At 38.9% G+C, this 26,503-nt stretch overlaps 1 protein-coding gene and 1 long non-coding RNA gene across 2 annotated transcripts; one reads left to right on the top strand and one right to left on the bottom strand.

Annotated features, from left to right (window-relative positions):
• Positions 1 to 1,005: 1,005 nt before the first annotated feature.
• LOC128619886 (polymeric immunoglobulin receptor-like) lies at positions 1,006 to 12,788 on the bottom strand. The gene is made up of 7 exons (XM_053644384.1): positions 11,457 to 12,788; positions 6,957 to 7,259; positions 4,138 to 4,458; positions 3,876 to 4,028; positions 3,358 to 3,607; positions 3,100 to 3,167; positions 1,006 to 2,812 (listed from the first exon to the last, which is right to left on the bottom strand). The coding sequence occupies exons 1-5, from the start codon at positions 11,503 to 11,505 to the stop codon at positions 3,432 to 3,434; spliced, it is 1,002 nt and encodes a 333-aa protein (XP_053500359.1). The 5' UTR covers positions 11,506 to 12,788; the 3' UTR covers positions 1,006 to 2,812; positions 3,100 to 3,167; positions 3,358 to 3,431.
• A 7,857-nt stretch (positions 12,789 to 20,645) lies between these two features.
• LOC128620135 (uncharacterized) lies at positions 20,646 to 25,529 on the top strand. The gene is made up of 3 exons (XR_008388091.1): positions 20,646 to 23,001; positions 24,746 to 24,885; positions 24,975 to 25,529. It is a non-coding gene; the product is annotated as an uncharacterized LOC128620135 (long non-coding RNA).
• Positions 25,530 to 26,503: the final 974 nt, after the last annotated feature.

Below are 26,503 nucleotides of genomic sequence, written 5' to 3'. Positions count from 1 at the left end.
AACAGAACAAACCCATCGTCTACAAACTCACCACTATCATCAGGAAGATCTTGTACTAAACGGATATTATGTTTTGATCTTTGTCTCATAAAGCCAGATTGTGTCTCACTGATTACCTGTGTCAGACCTTTTTCTTTAGACAAGAAGCATAGATATGAGTCTACATTTTTTTAGTCTGTGTTTAACAGAGTTATAGGGTGATTATTTTCCAATAAGTTTCTTTTTTTTTTCCTGGCTTAAAAAGTGTGAACAATAAAGTTCTCATAAGGAGCTCCAGAAATATCTGTAAAAGTTGGCAGATTGTCTTTCAAGCCCAAGAGATTTATCAATTGATTGGTTCAATTCTTTAATGGTAAAATCTGCTTCACATTTATCTCTAAATTGTAAATCTATCTGAGGGATAAAAAGTTTGATTGAATCAAAAAATAGTTTTCTCTTCCGGCTTTTCTCATATGAACGTTATCCAGACAAGATTGTTATAAGAGCAATTTTGATCCTTTATTTACAGCAAGCAGAAAATGTCTTTCATAAGGTCCTCCTCTTCTAACAAATGAGTTTTAAATAATTGCTTATTAGTTACAACTCTTTAAAGAAGTTACATTTCAATGTAAATTTTCCCATGTTTTTATAACAATGCTAAAAAAGCTTGTTGAGGCTTCTTTCAGATTGAGCTGAAGCTTTGGAGCATTGAAAACTCAGAGCGCAGCGACATCTGGTGGTGTGCAGCAATTATTGCAACCAGAAATTCGAGTCTGTTGGTTTCATAATTTTAATCCGTTATGATTCTGGTGAAATTCTGTGCTTCAAATGTGTTTATTTATGTGAAAATATTAGGGATGGGATTGTGCTACAATAAAACTTTCAAATGTCATGCTCCACTGTCATTTTTTAAAATTTATTTTCATCACTGCAAATAGTATGAAAATATATAAGCTACAAACAAGATACAGGAATTTAAAAAATGTTTCAAGTAAAATTTCTAATATATTTTCAAATGATGAGAATATTATTTAAGAAGTGTGTGCACAAGCAAAACCAAGAAGAGCGAGAAACTTAATGTAAAGAAAACATAAAAAAATGTTTAGACCTGGTGAGATGCCTGGAAGACTTAGAATATGACATGAACACAAAATAAAAGAGTGTAGACATGACTGTGCAATCAACAAGATCCTTATAGATCGTTAAAAGGTGAAAATGAAATCATGTTAATGTCTGTGCATATGTTTGCACGTCCTCCTTGTGGTTGTGTGTGCGGTTTCCTCCCACTGTCCAAAAACATGCAGGTTTACTATGTTAGATTGCCCCCAGATGTGAGTGTGTGTGAATGGTGCCCTGAGATAGACTGACATCCCATCTGAATTCTCCCACCAGGTGCCCAGTGTTGCTGGGACAGAGTCCGGATCCATGACGACACTGACCAGGATAAAACAGTTACTGAAGACGAATTAATAAATTAATTATTGCACCATGCTGTATATAAGCCATAGTCTCTTCTTCTCTTTATGGAAAAGAGGATGTTATGTTCCAGGCAAAGTGAGATCTGCACATACTAAAACACTGAATGCTAAGGGTGTCAGATGTAATCTATGCCGTGCAACCACAGGATTGGTTCATGGCAGCGGTTCATGTTAGTGGTTTATGCGCGATGTCCATTTCCAGGACTTGGTCTCACATTGGAACAAGCTGCACAATTCATCAGCATGAGGCTGGTTCACTGCCACTCTGACAAGGGACAGACATTATTAAGGACTGACAGCAGGTGTAACAGCAATTCCCCTCCTCACATGTGCTAGAGTCCTTTAAGGGCCCTCTTTACAAGATTCTGCAGGACGCTAAATTACAATCATGTCACTTTATGACTTTGTTGCAAGGTCATACACATGCCTCTGAAAGGTATTAGCAGTTCATAAAACCACTGATGCATAACTAGCGTTCTCATGGTACTTCAGAGCCACTGTGAAACACTCAGCATGTCACAGGTATCGCAAGACCAGGGCAGGGCAGTGGGGACTGATGGGAAAATGGCTACTTCCTCTTTCTCAAAGTTAATGAAAGTTGTGCAATGCACAGAGAATACTGTGAGATACTCCACACTCAACAAGCACACTATCATGCACCCTTTAACATGCTATAAGGACCGTTTTCACAACAATTTCACCACAACCAGTTTAGAAACACAAATTCAGTCCAGAGAGACTTTCTCACGACAGTCACAAAAGAACTTCTAGCGGTCATCTTACGCAAAACAGGGTGATGACAAAAGATTTCTAGAACATATAAGTGGTGTCTCAGTGGTTAAAGTCTCTGGATTACTGATCAGAAGGTCAGGAGTTCAAGCCCCAGCACTGCCAAGCTACCATTGTTGGGCTCTTGGGCGAGGCCCTTAACCCTCAATTGCTCAGCTGTATAAATGAGATAAATGGACGTCGCTCTGGATAAGGGCATCTGCCAAATGCCACAAATGTAAATAAAAAAACAAATGATACAAAATAATAAATGATAATAAATGACACACACTCAAAATATAATTTGCAGGATTATCCATCAGCACACAAATATGATTAAATCTGCTATTAATGGTCAAAATAAAAAAGTCACAGTAAAATAAACAAAGCCAATACTGTGAATCCTGTGCTTACTATGGTGTGTATTTAATATACTGCATGTATTCAGTATTATTCTAGATATTTACTGTGGATTAGTTTGTTAGAATGCTGGCATATTCAGTTTTGTCTCCAGCGTTGATCTGGACCCGTGCTGCTCCGGCTGTGTTCACGTGGGTTACAGTAGAGTAAGTAACATCAGGTTCACTCTGTGGAAAGACAGATATATAAATTATGTGGCTTTTACTGTGGACTCCAGGAGGCAAGTAAAATTCGGTAAAGACAACACAAAACTCTAATAGAAGATATTTTCCTATAATTCACTGTTCAGTGAAAGCATGTGTGGTTCATGTGTGTTACCTGCAGTGTATCACAAATACAACTAAATCTGCTATAACTGTTATTGTAGAAGTCATGCAGAACTGACTGGAGATTAAATTAGGAATACAGTAGGACTCAAAGACTTTAAAGATGATTCTAACTACATGACACTAACCTGATCCTTCTGCTTTCTCTTACAGTCCGGACGTCCTTCAGTGATCACGTTCTCTCCACATCTTCCTCCTAAAGAGAAAAGACCTCAGAAATCACACCTCTAGTGGAAACTACACAATTTCATTTTCCTTATCCAGAGACACTTACAGAAGTGCTGCTGCTTCTATAGGTTTCAGTTAATCAATCTCAATTTGTTATGTTTGTGTGTGTGTGTGTGTGTGTGTGTGTGTGTGTGTGTGTGTGTGTGTTTGTGTTGTACCTTTGCGTCTCCAACAAATAAATGCCACTACTCCAGGTATCACCAACAGTAAAACCGCCAGAACGCCGAAATTTTCATTGCTGATGAAAAGTTTTAGCACCTAGAGGGAGGCTGCTGTGTGTTTGCTGTTTATCTTGTTCCAGTGTTGTTGAGGATGATGGAGGTGGAGAGTTTGTTGTTTTACTCTGAGGCGGTTCTGATGAAGGTGTTGTGTCTGTTTTCCTCGAGTGTGTTGAAGTTTCTCTTCTTCCTACAGAAAAGACAAAACTTATTAAAAATAATTGTTTGGATTAATGACTTTAGGATTTCAGTTAAACTTAAAATCTGTTTTCATCGTCTAAACTGGAAGAAAAAATAGTGGGTTAAATTCAGGTAACACATGATACAATTCACATGGCGTGTGTGTGTGTGTGCCTGCCTCTGTGTATCCAACAAAGAGAATGTAAAACAGTATGTACTAATAAATAAATGTAATAATACAGATGTGTTTTTTCATTGCTGATGAAAAGTTTTGGCACCTAGAGGGAGGCTGCTGGTTGTTTGCTGTTTATCTTGTTCCAGTGTTGTTGAGGATGATGCAGGTGGAGAGTTTGTTGTTTTACTCTGAGGTGGTTCTGATGGAGGTGATGTGTCTGTTTTCCTCGAGTGTGTTGAAGTTTCTCTTCTTCCTACTGAAAAGACAAAACTTATTAAAACTAATGACTGTTTTTATCACTGTTAGTAATATGGCACATGACACTGGAGTAAAGCATGCTCACAGTCATTAATGAAAACATGTACCTTTAACAGATAATCTGACATCTCTGCTATCAGCCTGTACAGAACATCTGTAGAGTCCCTGGTCCTCTTCAGTCAGGTCTGATATGAGTAGAGAGAGGTTTCCTGGAGCGTTGTTACTGACCAGTTTGACTCTGTTTCTGTGATGTCCAGTCTGTTCAGGGTAAATTTCCTGAAAGTGATTGATTCCATTTGCTGGTACTGAAAACTGCCATTTTACAGACTTTGGTTTGTCCTGTAGGTCAGTGCAGACGCAGGGCAGAACTACAGACTCTCCTGTGAACACAGTCACGTCCTCTACCCCTGTCTTCACCAGCTCACAGCCTGTAAACATAACATTTACAGTTAATAATAGAAGTACTGCAATTATTAATATTCCCTGCTTGTAAATCACAACATTTTCTGCTGCAGACCAGAAGAGATTTTTAAAGGATGAGCCAATCACCTGTTTAAATTCTCTATATGAATCCAATATCAGGACTCTGATACTGGGACTTAGGCTAAATCAATCAAATTAAATCCAAATAATTAAAATATTTCTGAGAATATCAGGCCATCGCCATTTCAATGGAAACAGCAGCCACGGATGCATCGGGGCTACAAAAGAAGACTGTAGAAAATGAAATGCACAAAATGTCCTTAAATGGTGCAAAAAGGCAGAAATGCTATAGATGTGGTAAATCCTCTCATGATGCAAATGATTGTTGGTTCAAGGAAAAAGTCTGTAGAAAGTGTCACAGACAAGGCCACGTAGAAAGAGTGTGCGAAACAGACAAAAAGCACAGCCGACAAGGAAAACCTTTCAAATACAAAGGTTTCAAATACAAAACTAAACAAGTGCACAAAGTGTCTGAATGTGAAAACAAATCAGAGAACACAGGCTCTGATGAAGATGATCTGTCATGCCTAGAACTGCATAGCATGACTGAAATAGACAGGAAAATAATATGGATAACAACAAATGTGTCTGGTGTAAAACTGAAAATGGAGCTGGATACAGGCTCAGCTTTGTCTGTGATTTCTGAAGCTGTCTACAACAGACTGTTTTTAAAGCTACCGTTAGAAAAGACCTCAGTCATGTTAAAGACGTACACAGGCGAAAAGGTGTCTCCTAAAGGCAAACTGAAGGTAGATTCAGATTTATGTGTTGAAAAGTGGAGGGCCCACTCTTTTGTGGTGGCAGGGAATAGATAAACGGATCGAGGATCTCACAAAATCCTGTTCAGGATGTCATAACATTCAAAATGTACCTCCTCAGGCACCCTTACATCCGTGGGAGTGACTGTCTGCACCATGGCAAAGAGTGCATACTGACTTTGCTGGGCCATACATGACCTCCATGTTTCTGATTGCTGTGGACGCTCATTCAAAGTGGCCCGAGGTCATACCAATGAATTCTACCACCTCAGAAAAGACTGTTTCTGTTTTGAGGAGTATCTTCTCCAGAAACTGTTGGAAAATTATATTAGACTAAAATAGAAAATATAGAAATTAAAAAGAAAACCCTCTTTTACAATAGTTGAAAAAACTTGGTGTCGAGAGGACCCGAGCGAAGTGAGCCTGCAGAGATAGATAAGAAAATCCGTGCATATGTAAAATATACACACGCACACACACTCTCACACACACAGAAAAAGAGTTTTGAAAACTTCATGTAGTTTAATGTGCATGCAACAATAAACCAGACGACGGCACTGCTGTTCATGAACAGACAACTGAGATCTCGCTTTGACCTTCTAAATCCTAACTTATGGTGAGAAGTGCAGAATAAACAGTTCAGCAAGTTGACAAGTAAAGCAGCAAGGAGTTTTGATGTTGGACAGCAAGTTTTAGCGTGTGATTATCGAGAGAACAAGTGGACACCTGGGCGGATAGACACAAGAGCTGGACCACTGGTGTACGAAGTGGAAATTGGAGAGCATACGTGGAGACGATCAAATACTGGATGCTCAGCCAAAGAACAACCCTGAACAGTCTGCATTCAATGAAACAGACAGAGTGTGTCCACCAGACCTATCACTTGATTCTGATCGTGACACTAACAAATGTACGACACCTGCAACAGAAACAGTCTCCCTCGAAAAGAACCCTCATGTTACTCCCCAGACACCGAGGCGCTACCCTGAAAGGAACAGGGCGCCACCCAAAAGACTGGATACAACAATCAGCAGGACAAAGTGTGTTGGACTCAGCACTGATGGTTCTCGCTCTATGATGGAGCAACACAGTGGACTGGTGAAGCAGGTCAGAGACTCGGCCCCACTGCTCACTCACATACATTGCTGCATTCACAGAGAGGCATTGGCTGCTAAGAGAATGCCCACGGATTTAAAGACTGTTTTGGACGATACTGACAGCAGTTGCTATGGCAACGCACCTGCAGGCTTTGAAGTCACAGATACAGGACTACTTCCCTGGCATGAGAGAACAGCAGAGCTGGATACAGAATCACTTTGCCAACCACATTAGTGGATATAATGCTAATGAAACCCTTCCAAGTGTTAATAAATGATGTAATCATTAACCAATAACGATATAATCAGTCTATATTTAGGAACACTACAGTGTTACCAAAATAAATCATAGATTAGACTCAAATCCAATCTGATAGCATTCCAAAGTTCAGGTCAGTCTGATACCCATATTCGGTATTTATTGCTATTTATAACTTGATTTTGACAAAATGACTTCTAGAGTAAAATCCTAAACCCTGGTAAATGGAGTAAACTTTTTTGTTACATATTTAACTATAATTCATTTGAACACTGATCAAGTCTGTTTTCACTGAATATCAACTTTTATTGTGCATTTAAATACTTTACCTTTAACATAAAGCCTGATGTCTCTGTGTTCCTTCTCAGTCCTGCACCTGTAGGATCCCTGATCCTCTTCTCTCAGGTCAGATATGAACAGAGACAGATTAGCAGGAGAAATGTGATTAAACAGCTGAAGTCTGCCACGGTAGTGTTCATCATTTAACACTTCTGTCGCACGTCCTATTATGAAGCTCTCCCAGGTGAATTTCTGAGGTTTGGTGTGCAGGTCAGAGCAGGAGCAGGGGAACAGCACTGAACCACCTTTGTGTCCTGTGATTTCTGTCGGAATATCAGCAGAGAGAGAACAGCCTACAGAAACAAACATACAAAAACTCACAATCTACTGAATACAATATGAAGTACAACATTTCACAATGAAATTTTAAGAAAAATACTTCAGTACATTTAATTCCAAAATCTTGAACCTACTACACGGCAAAACGCAGATCAGGAGAGTGAACTGAATTAGTAATGTCAAGTGGGCGGGGTTAACAGACTGAGGTAAATTCGTCGCCGTTAGCTTGGCCGGCTAAGGCATGATGGAGATCATAAAAAAGGTTTCAAACGCTGTGACAACTGTTTTCTTGTTTAAACCTTCAACAAGTTAACAATTTATTCGGGTATTGTTAAACAACTCTCGTTTAACCAAGGTTTAATACTTAAAAAGAGCCGACGCGCTGTCTTCCGCCATTTTTTTCTGAGCTCGTCCGCACCAGTCCTGTTGCATTATGGGGATTTTTGACTGCAAAATCTCACCGGAAGCAGTACACCATCCGGGTATTTCTCTCCTACTGAGAATTCGGACATAACTACTACCCCTCTGGTGTACTGCTGTTCGTCTACTGTGTAGTAGGGTAGTACACCATTTCAGACGCAGCCAGCGTGTTACAACTACACAATGTGCAGATTTCTTTAAACTGATCAGTTTCCAGTTTTAACAATTATTTATACACATTTCTCAATACTATGTTCACTTCCTTAAAACTTTTTTTAAAAAATGTGAACACAGTACTGACAAATGCATTTAACTAGTATTTAAAAATAACAGTAAATAAGGCGTAATGCAGGAAGTGAAGATGGTCACTGACAGAGAGACAGCAGAAAAAGGTGTGAAATTCACACGCATCTATTTATAGCTAAGACCAGAATGAAGACGTGACAGTGACAAGTTACAGGAAAAGAACTTTTCTATTACACTTTATATGAGTTATTATAGATACATTCACTAAAACAGAGATTGTGAGAGATGTAATTCAGTAAATGTGTAAAAACATACACTGTAAGTATTATAGGGATGTAAAATAATCTCACTGTAGATCTGTTGGTCCTATTAATATTATAAGAAGTAAGTAAAGTTGTTCTTAATTAAAACTCTAAATGATAAATATTTGATCATTTTACTAATATTCTCTCTCCTTTCTGTAATAGAAATACTGATTCTTCTACACACACCAGTGAAACACGCCACTTTCTCAGTTGCTCAAGTGAAGTTTGTTAGATGACCCCCTAGGAAGCCTGAGGGACCGAGTCAACACAACAGAAGACTTCAGGAGCGAAACTTGTTCTGAGGTATTACAACGTGACAAAACTTCCTTTTCAATTCAATACAAATGACACATGACACTTTTTATAAACTTAAAAAAAATTCTATAACCACTTAGAGTAATAATAATAATAATAATAATAATAATAATAATAATAATAATAATACTTCTACTAATAATAATAATAAAAATCATCATCATCAATCATCATCTAAAATAGATCATGTGATCATGTGAGTATATTAAAAATGGGAAAAGTACGTGAACCTCTAGGATTAGCAGTGTAATCTGAAGGTGAAATTAGAATCAGGTGTTTTCAATCAATGGGATGACAATCAGGTGTGAGTGAGCATTCAGTTTTATGTAAAGAACAGGGATCTATCACAGTCTGATCTTCACAACACATGTTTGTGGAAGTGTATCATGGCATGAACAAAGGAGATTTCTGTCTTTTGCAGTTTGCTAAAGATCACGTGGACAAGCCAGAAGGCTATTGGAAAAATATTTTGTGGATAGATGAGACCAAAATAGAATTTTTGGTTTAAATGAGAAGCGTTATGTTTGGAGAAAGGAAAACACTGCATTCCAGCATAAGAACCTTATCCCATCTGTGAAACATGGTGGTGGTAGTATCATGGTTTGGGGCTGTTTTGCTGCATCTGGTCCAGGACGACTTGCCATCATTGATGGAACAATGACTTCTGAATTATACCATCAAATTTTAAAGGAAAATGTCAGGACATCTCCATGAACTGCATCTCAAGAGAAAGTGGGTCATGCAGCAAGACAATGACCCTAAACACACAAGTCATTCTACCAAAGAACGGTTAAAGTTAATGTTTTGGAATGGCCAAGTCAAAGTCCTGACCTTAATCCAATAGAAATGTTGTGGAAGGACCTGAAGCGAGCAGTTCATGTGAGGAAACCCACCAACATCCCAGAGCTGAAGCTGTTCTGTACTGAGGAACGGGCTAAAATTCCTCCAAGCCGATGTGCAGGACTGATCAACAGTTACCGCAAACGTTTATCTGCAGTTATTGCTGCACAAGGGGGTCACACCACATACTGAAAGCAAAGGTTTTCATACTTTTGCCACTCACAGATATGTAATATTGGATCATTTTCATCAATAAATAAATGACCAAGTATAACATTTTTCTATCATTTATTTAAACGGGTTCTCTTTATCTACTTTTAGGACTTGTGTGAAAATCTGATGATTTTAGGTCATATTTATGTAGAAACAGATAAAATTCTAAAGGGTTCACAAACTTTAAAGCACCTCTGTGTTTGTGTGTGTGTGTGTGTGTGTGTGTGTGTGTGTGTGTGTGTGTGTTCTTGCTTGCTGTAATCACTAGACTAAAATTAGTCCTAGCTACACCCCTGGTCTCAGCATGTCAGAGTAACCACATGATTGTGGCCAGGGCAGCATGGGGGCTGATGGGAGAATGGCTACTTCCTCTTTCTCACAGCATCAGTTAACCGACATTGTGCCATGCACAGAGAATACTGAGTAATCCTCCACACTCAACACGCACACGGTCATACATCCCTTACAATCTTTTTTATACTTGGTTACAAACCTTTCACAACACTGAGGTCTCTCTCTATCCCTTTCTCTCTCTCTCTCTCTCTCTCTCTCTCTCTGAACAATGTAAGGTGGATCAGTTTGTTAACCTCCTCAAAAGGCAAAAGGCACACACACATGCGTGCACACGCATGCACGCACGCAAACACACACACGCATGCACACACACACATGCATGCGCACACACATGCACGGACACACACACAGACACACACATTAGCACACACCTGCATGCACTCACACACACACGCACTCATGCATGCATGCACACAATTATAACTAGGGGCAATTTATCTTGGTCAGTCCACCTACTGGTGTATTTTAGGAGGTGGGAGGAAACCGGTGAACCCAGAGGAAACCCACATGGACATGGGGAGAACAAGCACAGAAACTCCACACAGACAGAAGCCCGAGCTCAGGACTGAAGCGGGGACCCTGGAGCTGTGAGGAGACAACGCTACCCACTGCATCACCACACTGCTCATAGATCCACAGAGTTCCCCTTTTGTATAGATGGTAATGAATCAAAAACACAACAGCTGTGTAACGCTAAACTGGAAATTAGCTGTTATTGTTTTTTATTTAAATTAGTTTATTTACTTTTACAACAATTTATTTATAAGTAATGAGAGTGACACAGTTCAGTCCACATCGACCGCTGTTGTGAGTTTTGAAAATGTGAAGACAGTATTGATAAAGGCATGCAACTAATTGTAAAAAAAAGAAAAAAAGAAAGAAAAATCTCTCTCTCGCTCATTATATATATATACACTCATACATACATACAGCATGATGCAGGAAGTGAAGATGGTCACTGACAGAGGGACAGCAGAAAAAGGTGTGAAATTCACACGCATCTATTTATAGCTAAGACCAGAATGAAGAAGTGACAGTTACAAGTTACAGGAAAAGAACTTTTCTATTACACTTTATATGAGTTATTATAGATACATTCACTAAGACAGAGATTGTGAGAGATGTAATTCAGTAAATGTGTAAAAACATACACTGTAAGCATTATAGGGATGTAAAATAATCTCACTGTAGATTCCTCCTTATTCATTCGCCCACCTCTCTTCATCAGTACATTTTAGTCTGAAGTTAATCAGGAAGAAAAAATCCACATGATCAAAGCTGAACAGGTCTAAATAAGGAGATTATAACACAAGGCATGACGTGTATGTTTACCTTGTGTATAAAGATTACTGCTGTCTTTGGACAATTTGGTTGTTCAGGAACAGGGCTGAACTACGGCCTACTGTAAACCCAGTCTGGACAGAAACCACATGAACTAAACACAAAGCAGCTGAACTAAGAACTGGCTAATATTCTCTCTCCTTTCTGTAATAGAAAATAGAAAATAACTTCACTCACCTGCAGCGACGTGAAACACAACAGACAAAAGATACAAGCACTTCATCATTACTGATTCTTCTGCACACACACCAGTCCCTCAAAGTGACAACACACACACACTCACACTGCCTGAGTGTCTCTCTGTTATATAGTGTGATTATCAGGAAACCACAACAACCACTGTCTCATTTTTTCTTTTTGAAGAGTGATTTCATCACTCTTTCCATGACTCAATTTACTTTTTATATGCAGCATTAATATTTATTCTACAAAATAAAATAAAATAAATAAAATTTAGATATTTTATCTCATGTGGTGGGTTTATCTTACTTCATAGTATCAGCATTGTTATCTTTCTTAGGCATCATTTTCTTAATGCTTGCTTGTAGCCTTTTCTTTAGATGAAATTTTACCTAAATAAACAAATGAATGCATTATAAATTAATCTAAGTGTTTTGAATGTGTAAAGTTTCTCCTCGCATTAATGTTTCTATACTTTATGATATCAAGTGAAGATTGTTAGCTGACCCCTAGGAAACCTGATGGACCGAGTCCCACACACCAGTAGACGGAAGTGAGCTATGGCTAAGCGGCAAAATAGCGACATCTTGTGCTATAAAGCTGCTACTACAGCTGGTTTACAGATAATTAGGTTCATTGGGCTCATTAGGTTTGTTCACAAGATTTAAAAAAATAAATAAATAATAATAATAATAAATTAAATAATAAAAAAAAAGCCACCAGAAACTTAGAAAGGGTACAAAACAAGAATCTAGCATGCAGAATACATCAGATAATAACTACTCAGAAACAAATTCTACTAAGGAGGGAAAACACAGAACTTACATATGAGAACCAATCAGGGGAAAGACAAGACAGGTGTGTACAGAAAATCAGAGGAACCAAGGAAGAAATTCATACTATGGAAAGGATTCTTGGAAACTTTATTTGTTTTTCACATTTCAGCTCAGAATCAAAAATCACACCAGGGTTCCTCAGAATTCTCAGAGGTGATCCCAATACCCTGAGCTTAAGCTCCAGTATTTATACTGTATTTACACACTAAATAACCCATATGTTTCAAGAAGCCTATGATCTCACTACCAATAGGGTTAAAAAAGAGCTCATTTACCTTACTCTTATGTTCCAGAAAAGGGCTATTTCACTTACACATAGAATTGAAACCAGGGGTTTTAATTTACACATAAAATCAGAACCCAGGCATTTCTAATAACCCAGAAAATAAAAACCCAGAGTTTTTAGTTACTCAGAGAATCAGAAACCAGACTTTTGAATTACCCAGAGAATCAGAAACCAGAGTTTTGAATTACACAGAGAATCAGAAACCAGAGTTTTGAATTACCCAGAGAATCAGAAACCAGAGAATTTGAATAACCCGTAAAATAGAAAGTGGACAAGACTAAACAATCTAGAGTGACCTTGGTCTTATTGTTATCTCACGGGGGGGCAGCTTGACTCAGCCACCCTTATAAATGGCTCCTCATGGTTCTTTCTTAAAATTAAGGCCTTCCTTGCGAGCCTGCATTTCTAGTTTATAATTTATTTTCATATTAGCTCTATATCTCTATTTTATATATAGTTATACTGCTTGAAAACACGGTTTACTGTACTTCCTACTTCATAATATCATTATATTACCCTTCTACTGTCCCACATATCCTATTATTCTGGTTTTTATAAAGAGTATATATATTATTATTATAAGATATTACCCTTAAAATATCTTAATATTCCTTTTTATTATTCTTATAAAGTTATTGTAGTAAGTGTGTGAGAGGGAGAGTGTGTGTGTGTTATGTCTACTTGCCCGCCCTTGACTGTACGAGCGTGTGTGTGTGTGTGTGTGTGTATTAGCCCTCCTCAGCTCAGCTCGTATATCTCTTTTTTACTTTTTTGACTACTACTGCTCTTAAAGATCTTTAAAGTGTAATTCCAATTTGTCAATGTCCGCCTAATCCCGCTTCTATGTGTCTAGGTGCCCGTCGTCAGTCCTTCCTCTCCCCTTTGCTGGATGCTAGGTCTCCCTTATGTTTATTTTATGACATTTTTTATCCACAACATTTCCCCCCTCTGAGGCTATAAAGCCTCATACAATACCTTAATTAAGCGGGTATCTGTGGAGGAACTGGTTCTGCCGCACCCCATGGCCGTCCCCCGCTAGCTGTCGGAGGATTACTCTAACAAAGCCATAATCCCTGCGCCCGTCCCCGTACTCAAATGGGTCCCTTACATTAACCACTTCTACGCAACACTGATCCGAATAGGAGCTGAGGAGGTTTTGTAGACCTGGTGGGAGACGTGCTAGCGTTGTGCGCCCCTGGGTCTCATAGTAGATTGGCAGCTGGAGAATGGGCCTTAGGACCCCCCTACATCCACTTTGCGCCGGACATGTGTAGATGTACCTAGCCATAACTCTTAACCCTTAACTTACTTCTCCTTTCAACTATATATATATATATCTTATTTCGAATCTAACTACCTTGATTATACGTTTGTTTGCCTACATCGATTATAAGTGTGATTAACTGACTTCCCCTAATCATTCATTACTACTACTACTGCCGTACGTATGAGTGGCCACTATATATATATATTCTATATACATCATACTATAGATAATGGTTACTGGGTGGGTTGGTTGTGTTGCAGAACTTATCGCATTTGTTATCACAGCTTGCTGTAATAATGTTAGACTAAGTGGGCATGTCCCTTCATCCTTTTCTGAGGATCGAAGATATTGTTTACAGGACAATAGTACTGGAAACTGGAGACAGACAACTGGGAACACACAACTGCAAAACCCATCATTAAATGTTCAATTTATGCATCAGATCTAGGCCTTAAAACGGTGAATATTTATCGTGATTTACTATACCCTGATTTTAATAAAGCAGGAAGCTATTAAAAACAATTCAAAATGAGGAGTTCAGTTTTTAACGTGTTAAGACTTCTGATGTTTACAGATCACTCAAGTTCAATATAAACACATCACAAGGCCCTGATTGTGTGGAGTCTGTCTTTCTAAACTTAGCAGTTGATATTATTTCATCTCTTTTAATTTATCATTTTAATCTTTCATTAGACAATGGGGTTATACCAGACCTTTGGAAATCAGCTTTCTTATTTATTTATTTATTTATTTTATTTTATTTCTTATTAAATCAGGGACATCCCACTATATTAGATCATTACAGTCCAATCCTAAAGCCTCCTGTCCCTTGTAGAAACCCTTTTCAGTGAACCGTTCACATGTTATCAGTCTGCAAGAAGTCTAAGGTCATATAAACATATCAGCACAACTGTTGTTTTGAAAGTCTTAAAACAATGTCACGGTACCCTCTGCACTTCCCTGTCTGTTGATTTAGAAGAGGCTCTCAACACAGTGAATCAGGAAATATTGCTGCAGAGATTAAATAATGTTGGTCTATCAAATCATTTAAATATTACTAAAGTAACCTCTACTGCTCTAATCACACGAATAACACCTCTCAAAGGGGTTTTCCACTCTCATGTATAGTTATCCTGTAAAATAGTTCTAGTCCGTTTACTTTCAAAAATACAAACCCACTTGGCAAAGATACATTCTTATCCCTTCCTGATTTTCATTTACCAGATAGATATTGAGAAAGGAAAACAAAATTCCTTTAGTCTACTAATTTGTGGTGTACACTAACCTAACATATTAATATCCCACCTGTGCCAATGTGTGATAATCCCAATAATAGAGTAAATGAGGTTGAAATCTCTAGATATGTATTTACAGTCCCCTAGTCACTTTTATCCCCCAATTACTATTCAAAACAACCTAGTGAGTTTGGTTTTATGTATACCACAATAGTGTTTAGTCTAACTGGACATGCATGTACCCCTTTTAACTCTTATTAACTTATACCACACTCAAAATATCACTCAGACCCTACATATATGACATTTAAATGTCGCTCACTTTGGAGGAATGTGAATATGTATTTAACTTAGTCTAAAATAAAATTTATCATCTATGAACTTTATTTCAATTTACCAATTCACCAATTTACTGAGCGCCCAATTGTGAAAGGCATAAGATTCGTCCTATAATTTTATCCATTTCATTTAAACTGTATTTGACCATATTAAGGTAGTGTTAAATCTACTCATGTCACAAACCACATTTCCCATCCTGCACTGCGGTCCACAAACATGGCTGGCTGCCATGGACTGCAATTCCCAGCTCACACACACCTGCATCCAGTTCTCAGCTCTCAGTTTTTATCAGTTCTCAGCTGCCGTATAACGTCTTATCAATTCAATTCACAGATTGTGCAGTATATCCTCCTTTCCTCGAGTTTGTGACCACTGCTTTGTATCATTTAAATACTGCAACTCGTATACTAACCTAACTCGTATACTTTGTATGACATATCCCTAGCACACCGAATAGCCTATATGTGTGTATACATATATACACACATACACATACATACCCACACATACGCATTTGCATATTTACACAACTACTTTATTCTATTCACCACTCTAAGGTTCAGAAGAGAAACAAATCACTTCAAACTACACTGTTGTAAAGGGACTGTAATTAAACTAACTCCCAAACTCACATCAGCACAACATGTCGGCAAAAGGAACCATTATGCGAGGCTGCCTAATCCAGATACTCGTACTCCCTGCAAAACCCGAATTCCACATTAAGTATTCAAATCATCACCTTATTCTAATGTTACGGATTCAGATATCACATCTGTAACATGCGTACAACACCTTACAGAGAGTTTAAAATATGCAGACTACTACTGCCATCTGATCTTACTAATTACTTATCATTGGACATAACCAGCATTTAAAGAGAAAACATGCAGAAATTATTCAGCATTATGCAACATGAATACCACACGCCAGAAGAATTCGCACTTACACTGCTTAAGATATTGTATAGACACGTACCCGTATAGGAATCACCGATACACAAATTAGTTATGGTTATTCCAGCTCTTGTTAGCGAGTCAGTTCATGAAGGTAGACTGCTCTCTAAAACCAAATGTTTAGGCTCAACATTATCTCAACAGGGAGGATGTGACCTAGCCTGATACGGGGATCAGCCAGAGACTGTAACCTCGGGTCTGTTTTACTTTTCAGGGTTTTTTATTAATATCACTCAAAACGAACAGGTTCACATGTCAATTTTATCATTAATCAGGCAAAGATGTCGATATGCCTGTGCAGAAGAAACTATGTGGCACACCGCACAACACATAAACTGTTAGTAAAGTTCTCTACGGACTGACAGCTTCAAGAAATACTGATTAATTTTTTTGTTTTATTTTATTTATTTATTTTTTTTTTTTACAGGAATATATTTACGTATATATATATATATATGTTGAATCACCTTGACTTTAGTGTAGGGCGTGAGATAACTAAAAGGGGAAGAAAAACAAATCTCTCGCCCGCGCTCTCTCCCTCTCTCGCTCCTACGCCCTTCTTGATTGCCCCTGGTCCCATGCCCCTCCTGCTCCTGTATTTCCCCCAGTCTCTTGTCTTTTTGCTTGTGCACCCTCGGCATTGACCCTGGCCTCGGGGTGCCAGTGCTGGGGGGAATCTCCCCGTGCTCCGGCCACCCCGGAGTGCGGGTCCAGTTTTTCATATACTCCTGTAGTTCCCTGTCCCTCTCCTTGTTGCCTACCTGTGGGAGGTCCAGCCGTGGGCTTTCGCTCTCGACCGGGGTTCTATCCTCGTATTCGGCAGCTCCTTCTTCCATTTTGATAGGTTCTCCATCCTCCCGCATGCGATGCCTCATTCTTTGGTATCCGGTGAATGTTCCCTGTATGTCCACCTCAGTTTCCTTCCATTCATCTTCTCTGTCTTCCAGGTCTTGCATCATGTAGAGCCCGGCAGGTGGGGCACTTCCGACAGGCCTCGCTGGAGGATGGTACTGAGGGTTATATGAGGGCGGGGCCTCGGCCCATTCCTTCTGAACGGCCTCTTTTATCTTTTTTCCTAGGCTTGCTTCCTTTTCTTCTTTCTTCCGTATCACCGCCTCTGCTCGTTCTCTCTGCCGTCTATCCTTCTCCTTCTCCTCTTTCCCTGCCTCCACAAACCAGTCCACTATCTTCTCTGCCTTCACATATTTCTCCCTCAATCTCACGCCTTTTTTCTGTTCATTCCATACAGCTAATCTCTCTTTCATTATCTGGCATAGCTGTTCATCAAAAGTACCTTCCTCGGGTCATTTCCACTCACCACTAGTCTTCTCACTCCATTTTTTACAATAATGCCTAATGTCCTTCTCATCTGTACAGTGTTTGCTTATCACCCTCTCTATCGGGCTCATCTTTTTCTTACCTTCAGCCATAACTCTGGCCGTGTCTCACACCTCTCAGCCCTTAGAGTCTGTTGTACATGCCCCCTAAATCCACTAAGTTATCCCTCACAGCCAAATGTCTTCCTCCTACCTTGTCCTGCTGTTCCAGCCTGCTTAGCCTATCTCGTACCGATTTATGCCCGCTTTTCCCTTCCGTCCGTACTCGGCCCAGCCAGCCTCCCTAGGGACTCACATGCACTCAGAGTACATACATTCAATCAATTTACTTATGACGATTAATTAATTAAGTAAGTGCTTCAATTAATCTTATAAACCTTAAGTTTAACTGTTTCACACAGCTTCACACAACGGCCAGTCCGGCAATTCTTACATTTTTACAATATTCTTAGTCATAATATTTACCTATTCAATATTACCCAATTTTGGGTAATTAAACAAAAATTAAATTGTATTATTATCTGTCATTTAACTGAACAACACCTTCATAATTTATGGAATATTAAGGAAAGGTCCCAATGGACTGACTCACTGATTTCTCAACAATTTTGTTATATATTACTGGTCTAGAAGTTCTTATTCACACAATGGGCAGTCTGACAGATGCCTAAAATATTTACAATGTTCTTGCATGCTCCCCCAATTTTTAAAACACTCACACAGCAGTTATTGATACCAATAAAATTATAATACACACAGCCACACCCGACTCACAGAAAGTCCGTACCAGATTCAAAACATTAAAACAAATTTTTAAAAAATCTCACACTGTTCTATGTTACTCAGCTCAATCTGAAGTGCGCACACACACACATTTTTCTTCTTTTCCTTGTTTTCTTTCCACACAGACGGCAGGCCTGCTTGCACAGATAAGAACAGATAGGAACACACACATACACCCCTTTCTATCAACAACGCCGGCAAGCTCCCATACACACATTGTATTCCACATTATTACACTTATTTATGTTACTACATGAAGTTTTCAAAGTATAAAGCACCTCCATACCAGCTCCGTATGCATGAAGCTTACAGTCATACAAATTAAATCCAACTTTCCCCCCAAAAATTTGTTCTTTTCTCTAAATCTTATCCAACTTATCCAACACACATATCTCTTTAGGTATGGAGCTCATGTTCAGAGCACTAATAAAAATTTTCCCTGTCTCCAAAACTTACACGCTCTCACACCGCCCTCACATTATAAGCACATATATTATAAGCACACACATTTGTTAGTACACATTCCATTCACACACCGGGCACGCTGTATTGCGCGACCCGGACCTGGGCCCCAGGATTTATTTCCCCTCTCTATCCAGCCCTGGAATCTAATCTATCTATCTATCTTTTTCCAGCGGTATTAGGGGTCCCCACCAATGCAGCCGCCACTAGTCTGCTAGTCTAGTCTAGTAGCCGGTATCTGGGGTCTGAGGCCTCATTTTCCACCTGCTTCCTATCCCAGCCCTGGAGTATTTCTCTATTTCTCTTCTCTTTTTTCTACCTTTTTTCTACCTTTTTTCCCTTCCTCCAGCGGTATTGCAGGACTTTCACTCACACAACACATATACCATTTCCTTACACAGTCTTATGAACTTTATACAATTACAAAAAGTACAATCTTCTACAATCTACACTTCTCTTACCTCTTCTCACTCACTCAAGGTTCTTTTGGAGACCCACTTAGTCTTTCTTCCCACCCCGGGGCTTCCCAATCGTAACAACAGACCACTAAAACAGAGCTTTGAAATAACAGGCGTCTGCAATGCCTTCTTCCTACACGGCCTATCTGTTGCTTAGAGAGCGAAGTCCCACGGGAGAGATTCCAGACATATAGATCTTAGACCAGTCCCATCTGGGTCGCCAAATGTTGGCTCAAATTTAGCCACTAAATAACCCATATGTTTCAAGAAGACTACGATCTCACTACCAATAGGGTTAAAAAAGAGCTCATCTACCTTACTTTTATGTTCCAGAAAAGGGCTATTCCACTTACACATAGAATCAAAACCAGGGGTTTCAATTTACACATAAAATCAGAACCCAGGGATTTCTAATAACCCAGAAAGTCAAAACCAGAGAGTTTCAGTTACCCAGAGAACAAAAACCAGAGATTTTCAGTTACCCAGAGAATCAAAACCAGAGAATTTCAGTTACCCAGAGAATCGAAACCAGTGAATTTGAATTACCCGTAAAATAGAAAGTGGACAAGACTAAACAATCTAGAGTGACCTTGGTCTTACTGTTATCTCGCGGGGGGGCAGCTTGACTCAGCCACCCTTATAAATGGCTCCTCATGGTTCTTTCTTAAAATTAAGGCCTTCCTTGCGAGACAAGAACCTTCACCATTTGAGTCATGAGTAAGTTTACATTTTCCTGTATTTCTAGTTTATAATTTATTTTCATATTTGCACTATATTTCTTATTTTATATATATTTATACTACTTGAAAAGCGGTTTACTGTACTTCCAACTTCTTAATATCATTACAGTTCTACTGTCCTGCATATCCTACTATTCTGTTTTTTTATAGAGTTTCTCTATTACTATAAGATATTATTAAAGTTATTCATGTGTGTGTATGAGAAAGAGAGAGTGTGTGTGTATGTTGTGTCTACTTGCCCGCCCTTGACTGTACGAGCGTGTGTGTGTGTGTGTGTGTGTATTAGCACTCCTCAGCTCAGCTCGTATATCTCTTTTTGACTTTTTTGACTACTACTGCTCTTAAAGATCTTTAAAGTGTAATTCCAATTTGTCAATGTCCGCCTAATCCCGCTTCTATGTGTCTAGGTGCCCGTCGTCAGTCCTTCCTCTCCCCTTTGCTGGATGCTAGGTCTCCCTTATGTTTATTTTATGACATTTTTTATCCACAACAGTATGCTTCCTGATATTTTTAATTAAATAAAAATTATAATAATAAATAGAAAAAACAGCTTTGTTATATCTGCCATGTCATTACATAATTATCCTGTGCTTATCTATCTTTCTATCTATCTACCCATCCACCTATCCGTCTATCTGTCATCCACCCATTTGTCTAATTTACCTATCTGTCATACACCTATCTGTCTAATCTATCGATCATTCACAAGCATTTATGATCAAATGATTGTTTCATTAAAACAAACTACACAGGAAATAATAACAGTCCAAATGAATGCACACTGTAAATGATTGAAACTTACACATCAGTTAGTGTGAACAACCTTGCTGTTGATAATAATGGGAATTATTAAAATAAAACTTAGCTAACATAACTCAAGGCAGTTTCCAATAACTTGGGTATTTTCCATTTATGCACATTCTATTTGAAAAGCAATAAAATACACAGAGTACCAAAATGATGCCCTATCTGTGTTTTGCGCCCCGTTTCCGATCTCTCCCTGGTTGAGAACCACTGGCCTATTGGAATGACACTGGACTTGATAGATTCCGTGAGTCATGCCGAGAACAACGATACCATTGATGCCCTGGTCAATCGAACTTGCTGTCTGCCATTTTGAATTTCGTTGAAAACATTCTTTTTTGAACTCCTTCTCCTTCGCTGGCCCGATTTTCATCAAATTCGATTCAGATCATCTTCAGACCATGCCAGCAAAAAGTTAGGGTTCATATACTTAACTGTTATATACTTAATTGTCTCTGCAAGGCTTTGGCATATTGACACCAAACTTTGTGTGTCAGTGAAACTGCACAGTGACCACATCACATCACATTAATTTGGTCACAGCGTCACCTATTGATCAAATATGATAAGCAATTAAATCATATAACAATTGATTGTATTTATGAACGTTCAACCATTTTGCCTAAAATCATACACAAATGTCTAAAACTGCCTTTTTTTTTTACAGTTGGTCTTGATGCTCCCTGCCATGCTTGTTTAGCTCCTTGTTTAGCCTCTTCAGTGCTTGGCCCCTTAATTGCTGCTTGCAGCTATATTTATTATTGTTATTATTATTATGGATTATTTGGAGTTGTTTGGGGAACAGTGACACATGGCACTCTCACATTCCTAATAGATTTATCACTTAAGGTACGTTCACACATAGAGCGACTCACAGCGACAATGCGACCAGAGACGTTCATTTTCAATGAGATCTGGCGACTTCCGGTGACATGCGCGGCAGCGACCATTGGCGACCGGATGTGGGCGTGTCCAGCGACGCGACAAAGTTTAACTTTATGCAAATTTGGAGCGACTTGGTGCAGCGACTACCAATGGGAGTGAAGAAGAGTGAGCACACACCACCCCTGCTCACTAGCAGAGGCAGCGCCATTGTGGCAGTAGCCAATTAGCTTAGCTAAGCTTAGGATCTTAGTGGGTTTAAAGCAAAAATGTTTTATTATTAAATAAATAAATAAATAAATAACAATGAAACATTCACTTTTTGTTGAAATTGAGCAAAATCCCAGTGTAGCTCCTATCTTTGGTGAAGTGTCCGGCTTGTCGCTGCTTCGGCGGCCGGGAACGAGCAGCACCAAGCCAGACACTTCACCCAGAAAACACGGAGGCCACAGCCAAATAGCTGCAGTCCGGCTCCCGGTCACCATCGAACACATAGTGAATGACAACCTGATGGTGACACTCACTCACTGAGATAGGAGCTACACCCGGGTTTTGCTCAATTGCAACAAACAGTGAGAGTGTTTCATTACTATTATTTTGCTTTAAACGTACTAAGGCCATAAGCTAAGCTAATTGGCGCTTGTGCTTTTGCCGCAGTTAGACGGCTGATCACACACCGCTTCTCCTTCATCTCGTAAGATATGATGCATATATACACTGGTGAATTTTATATCCTCTCTCTCCAAAATGTTTCATTTCAGCAGCAAGAAAACTTGTTTGTTGTCAAAAGTGTTAGTTGTACCACGAATGTTAGTTGTACCACCCATGTTACTATGGCAACCAGTAATAGGAACGCCTAACTGCGACTTCATAGTACAGTGACTGGTGACTTGCAGTGATAAAATTGCTGTATGTGTGAAGGCAGCATTATGCAGCGCAGTGTCCGTCACATATTAGAAGATCTTTACAGAGGAAGCTGACAGTCGCATCATTGACATCACGTTTCGAGTTTCGTGCTCGGCCACGGTTAGCGATCACACTAGATGTGTATCATGCTCGAGTCCAACTCTTCAAGCGGGCCTGGGCATGGTATGGAGCGATCACCACCAAACTGGACTTTGGGGGTCAAACGTGCTCAGGCACGGTACCCATCGTCTAGTGTGAGTACACCCTTAATCGAGTAATGGGGTCTCCCAAAACTTGTATATTTATGTTGAATTAACTTGGTGCTCATGTCGACTGTACTTAAATTGTTAGGTTCACTTAAATTTGTGTTCATATAGTGTACTTTATAGTTTACTGAAGAGGAATCAAACTTGGGTCATGGTAGTCAGAGCGCTGCATGCTAGCTACTAGTCCACCAGGGAACCTGTGAATTAAACTAATTAAGTTCACTTAACTTGGTGTTAATTTCAAAAGTACTTAAATACAGGGTGTCACAAAAGTCTCCATATGTAGGGGAAATGATTGGCATTTCTTTGTAAACACCCACGGAATCGTCTCTTCTACTCATGATGAATTTCCCTGCACCAGTACCAGCAACAGACAAGACATGAGAACCGCCTTTTATAATTATCTACCAATCAGTGCATTAGTTCACTTGTTGCCAGGCGGAAATCATTGCATGGCCAATCACATCAAAGAAAGACCAGCGTGAGCTATTTTAATAAATCATGATTTTGAGTTCAGAACACTTGAAATCTTAAGTTTATTTATTTTGTAGGTAAATAAGTTAAATTAACTTAGATTTTTGATTTATGGGTCCAAAACACAACAATTTAAGTAATGTTTTGTCGTGATTACTTGATCGCTTAAATAAAGACAACATTATGGTTTACAGTGCATTACCAGATACATCACTGAATTTATTTTTACATAAACATATGTTCCATTACAATTGTATAGAAGCTACTACAGTATATGTAACAGGAATTATTCAGAAACACTGGAATATACTCCAGTAAATCAAAAATACACAAATTTCAGAGAGAATATTCAAAATCACATCATGAAACCATGGTCATTCCAAGAATGTGACAAAAAGTATATATATTCACTACACATACTGTATACAGACACACATATGCATGTAAGATATCGATCAAGCAGACTGAAAAAAGTGTGCACAAAAAGATTAACATTAGCATTTACATTTATGGCATTTGGCAGATGCTCTTATCCAGAGTGTGTTACAGAAGTGCTCCGAAGTCTCTCTCAGAAAACACGTCCTCATGCTAGTTCACTAGGACAGGGACTAAGAGTACCATCAGTCTAAACACAGTGTTGAGAGGTTAGTTCAGGATGAAGTACTTAGTAATTTAAGTCCTTGGTGAACAGGTAGGTCTTTACACACTCATTCACACTTTTTTTTTTTTTTTTTTTTACATGAAGACAGGAGACTTCAAATTTCACCATAAAAATCCCAAACAAGATCATGTATAGCAGTCTTCTTACACAAAAGAGGATGATGTGTCTGCCATGTAAACACAGAATTTGGCATCTGACTCCATTTCCCAGCATGCACCTCCGAATACAAATATGGCTACCATCGACTACAAATATGGCTACCATGGACTCCAACTCCCAGTTCACACGCTCAAGCTCACCCCATTACTGAGTGCACACACCTGGACTCAATCACCACTCCACACTATATAAACACGCTCACTACACATAGACTTTGTGGAGGATTTGTTCAGCTCGCTTTCCTCATCTGATGTATCAAGCCTTTGAGTCATGCGTGCCATTTCTATTTTCGACCCATGTTTATTTTCTTGTTTCATCATTATAGTCTCATACTCCGAATATTTTTTTGTATAAGTTTGTACATAGCTTGACCCTTTGCCTGCTCAGTGTCAAGGGTTCCTACTCCAATGTTCTCTGTATTTCTCTGAAGAACGTAAGGTGGATCAGTTTATTAACCTTCTCAAAGGGCAAGGAGTTAACCTGGACGACCGCAGTCTGGAACCAAGGAGGGGAACACACCTCAACTCACGATCGATTCACTGAACTGTTCCTCCACGTTTTTGACCACGCTCCAGAAGGTAAAGAAATTGTACAGCATTCAACTGCAGGAAACACAACCAACCACACACACACACAATTATAACTAGGGGCAATTTATCTTGGTCAGTCCAGCGACAGGTGTATTTTAGGAGGTGGGAGGAAACCAGAGAACCCGGAGGAAACCCACATGGACATGGGGAGAACAAGCACAGAAACTCCACACAGACTGAAGCCCGAGCTCAGGACTGAAGCGGGGACCCTGGAGCTGTGAGGAGACAACGCTACCCACTGCATCACCACACTGCTCATAGATCCACAGAGTTCCCCTTTTGTATAGATGGTAATGAATCAAAAACACAACAGCTGTGTAACGCTAAACTGGAAATCAGCTGTTATTATTATTTATTTACTGAATTTATTTTTTTGAATTTTGTCAAAGTAATGAGAGTGTCACAGTTCAGTCCACATCGACCGCGCTTGAGTTTTGGAAGGAATGCAACTTAAAAAAAAAACCCAAAAACTCTCTCTATGTATATATGTATGTATGTAATAATGCAAAGTGTAATAGAAAAATCATTTACTTGTAACTGTCACGTCTTCATTCTGGTCTTAGCTGTAAATAGATGCGTGTGAATTTCACACCTTTTTCTGCTGTCCCTCATATAAAATGCAGGAAGTGAAGATGGTCACTGACAGAGAGACAGCAGAAAAAGGTGTGAAATTCACACGCATCTATTTATAGCTAAGACCAGAATGAAGACGTGACAGTTACAAGTTACAGGAAAAGAACTTTTCTATTACACTTTATATGAGTTATTATAGATACATTCACTAAGACAGAGATTGTGAGAGATGTAATTCAGTAAATGTGTAAAAACATACACTGTAAGTATTATAGGGATGTAAAATAATCTCACTGTAGATTCCTCCTTATTCATTCACCCACCTCTCTTCATCAGTACATTTTAGACTGAAGTTAATCAGGAAGAAAAAATCCACATGATCAAAGCTGAACAGGTCTAAATAAGGAGATTATAACACAAGGCATGACGTGTATGTTTACCTTGTGTATAAAGATTACTGCTGTCTTTGGACAATTTGGTTGTTCAGGAACAGGGCTGAACTACGGCCTACTGTAAACCCAGTCTGGACAGAAACCACATGAACTAAACACAAAGCAGCTGAACTAAGAACTGGCTAATATTCTCTCTCCTTTCTGTAATAGAAAATAGAAAATAACTTCACTCACCTGCAGCGACGTGAAACACAACAGACAAAAGATACAAGCACTTCATCATTACTGATTCTTCTGCACACACACCAGTCCCTCAAAGTGACAACACACACACACTCACACTGCCTGAGTGTCTCTCTGTTATATAGTGTGATTATCAGGAAACCACAACAACCGCTGTCTCATTTTTTATTTTTGAAGAGTGATTTCATCACTCTTTCCATGACTCAATTTACTTTTTTATATGCAGCATTAATATTTATTCTACAAATAAAAATAAAATAAAATAGAGATATTTTATCTCATGTGGTGGTTTTATCTTACTTCATAGTATCAGCATTCTTATCTTTCTTAGGCATCATTTTCTTAATGCTTGCTTGTAGCCATTTCTTTAGATGAAATTTTACCTAAATAAACAAATG

The sequence above is a fragment of the Ictalurus furcatus genome, chromosome 2 (assembly GCF_023375685.1).
Source record: "Ictalurus furcatus strain D&B chromosome 2, Billie_1.0, whole genome shotgun sequence".
NCBI classification, from domain to species: Eukaryota; Metazoa; Chordata; class Actinopteri; order Siluriformes; family Ictaluridae; genus Ictalurus; species Ictalurus furcatus.
The sequence above is the reverse complement of the archived record's forward strand: the minus strand, read 5'-3'. Positions and strand labels throughout refer to the sequence as shown.

Excerpts from the sequence above, each read along its gene's own strand:
- LOC128619886 (XM_053644384.1), bottom strand. The coding sequence starts at position 11,505 with ATGATGAAGTGCTTGTATCTTTTGTCTGTTGTGTTTCACGTCGCTGCA. Across the intron at positions 7,260-11,456 it reads TGTGTTTCACGTCGCTGCAG|GCTGTTCTCTCTCTGCTGAT; the intron begins GTGAGTGAAGTT and ends TTGTTTCTGTAG. Across the intron at positions 4,459-6,956 it reads CATCAGGCTTTATGTTAAAG|GCTGTGAGCTGGTGAAGACA; the intron begins GTAAAGTATTTA and ends TTATGTTTACAG.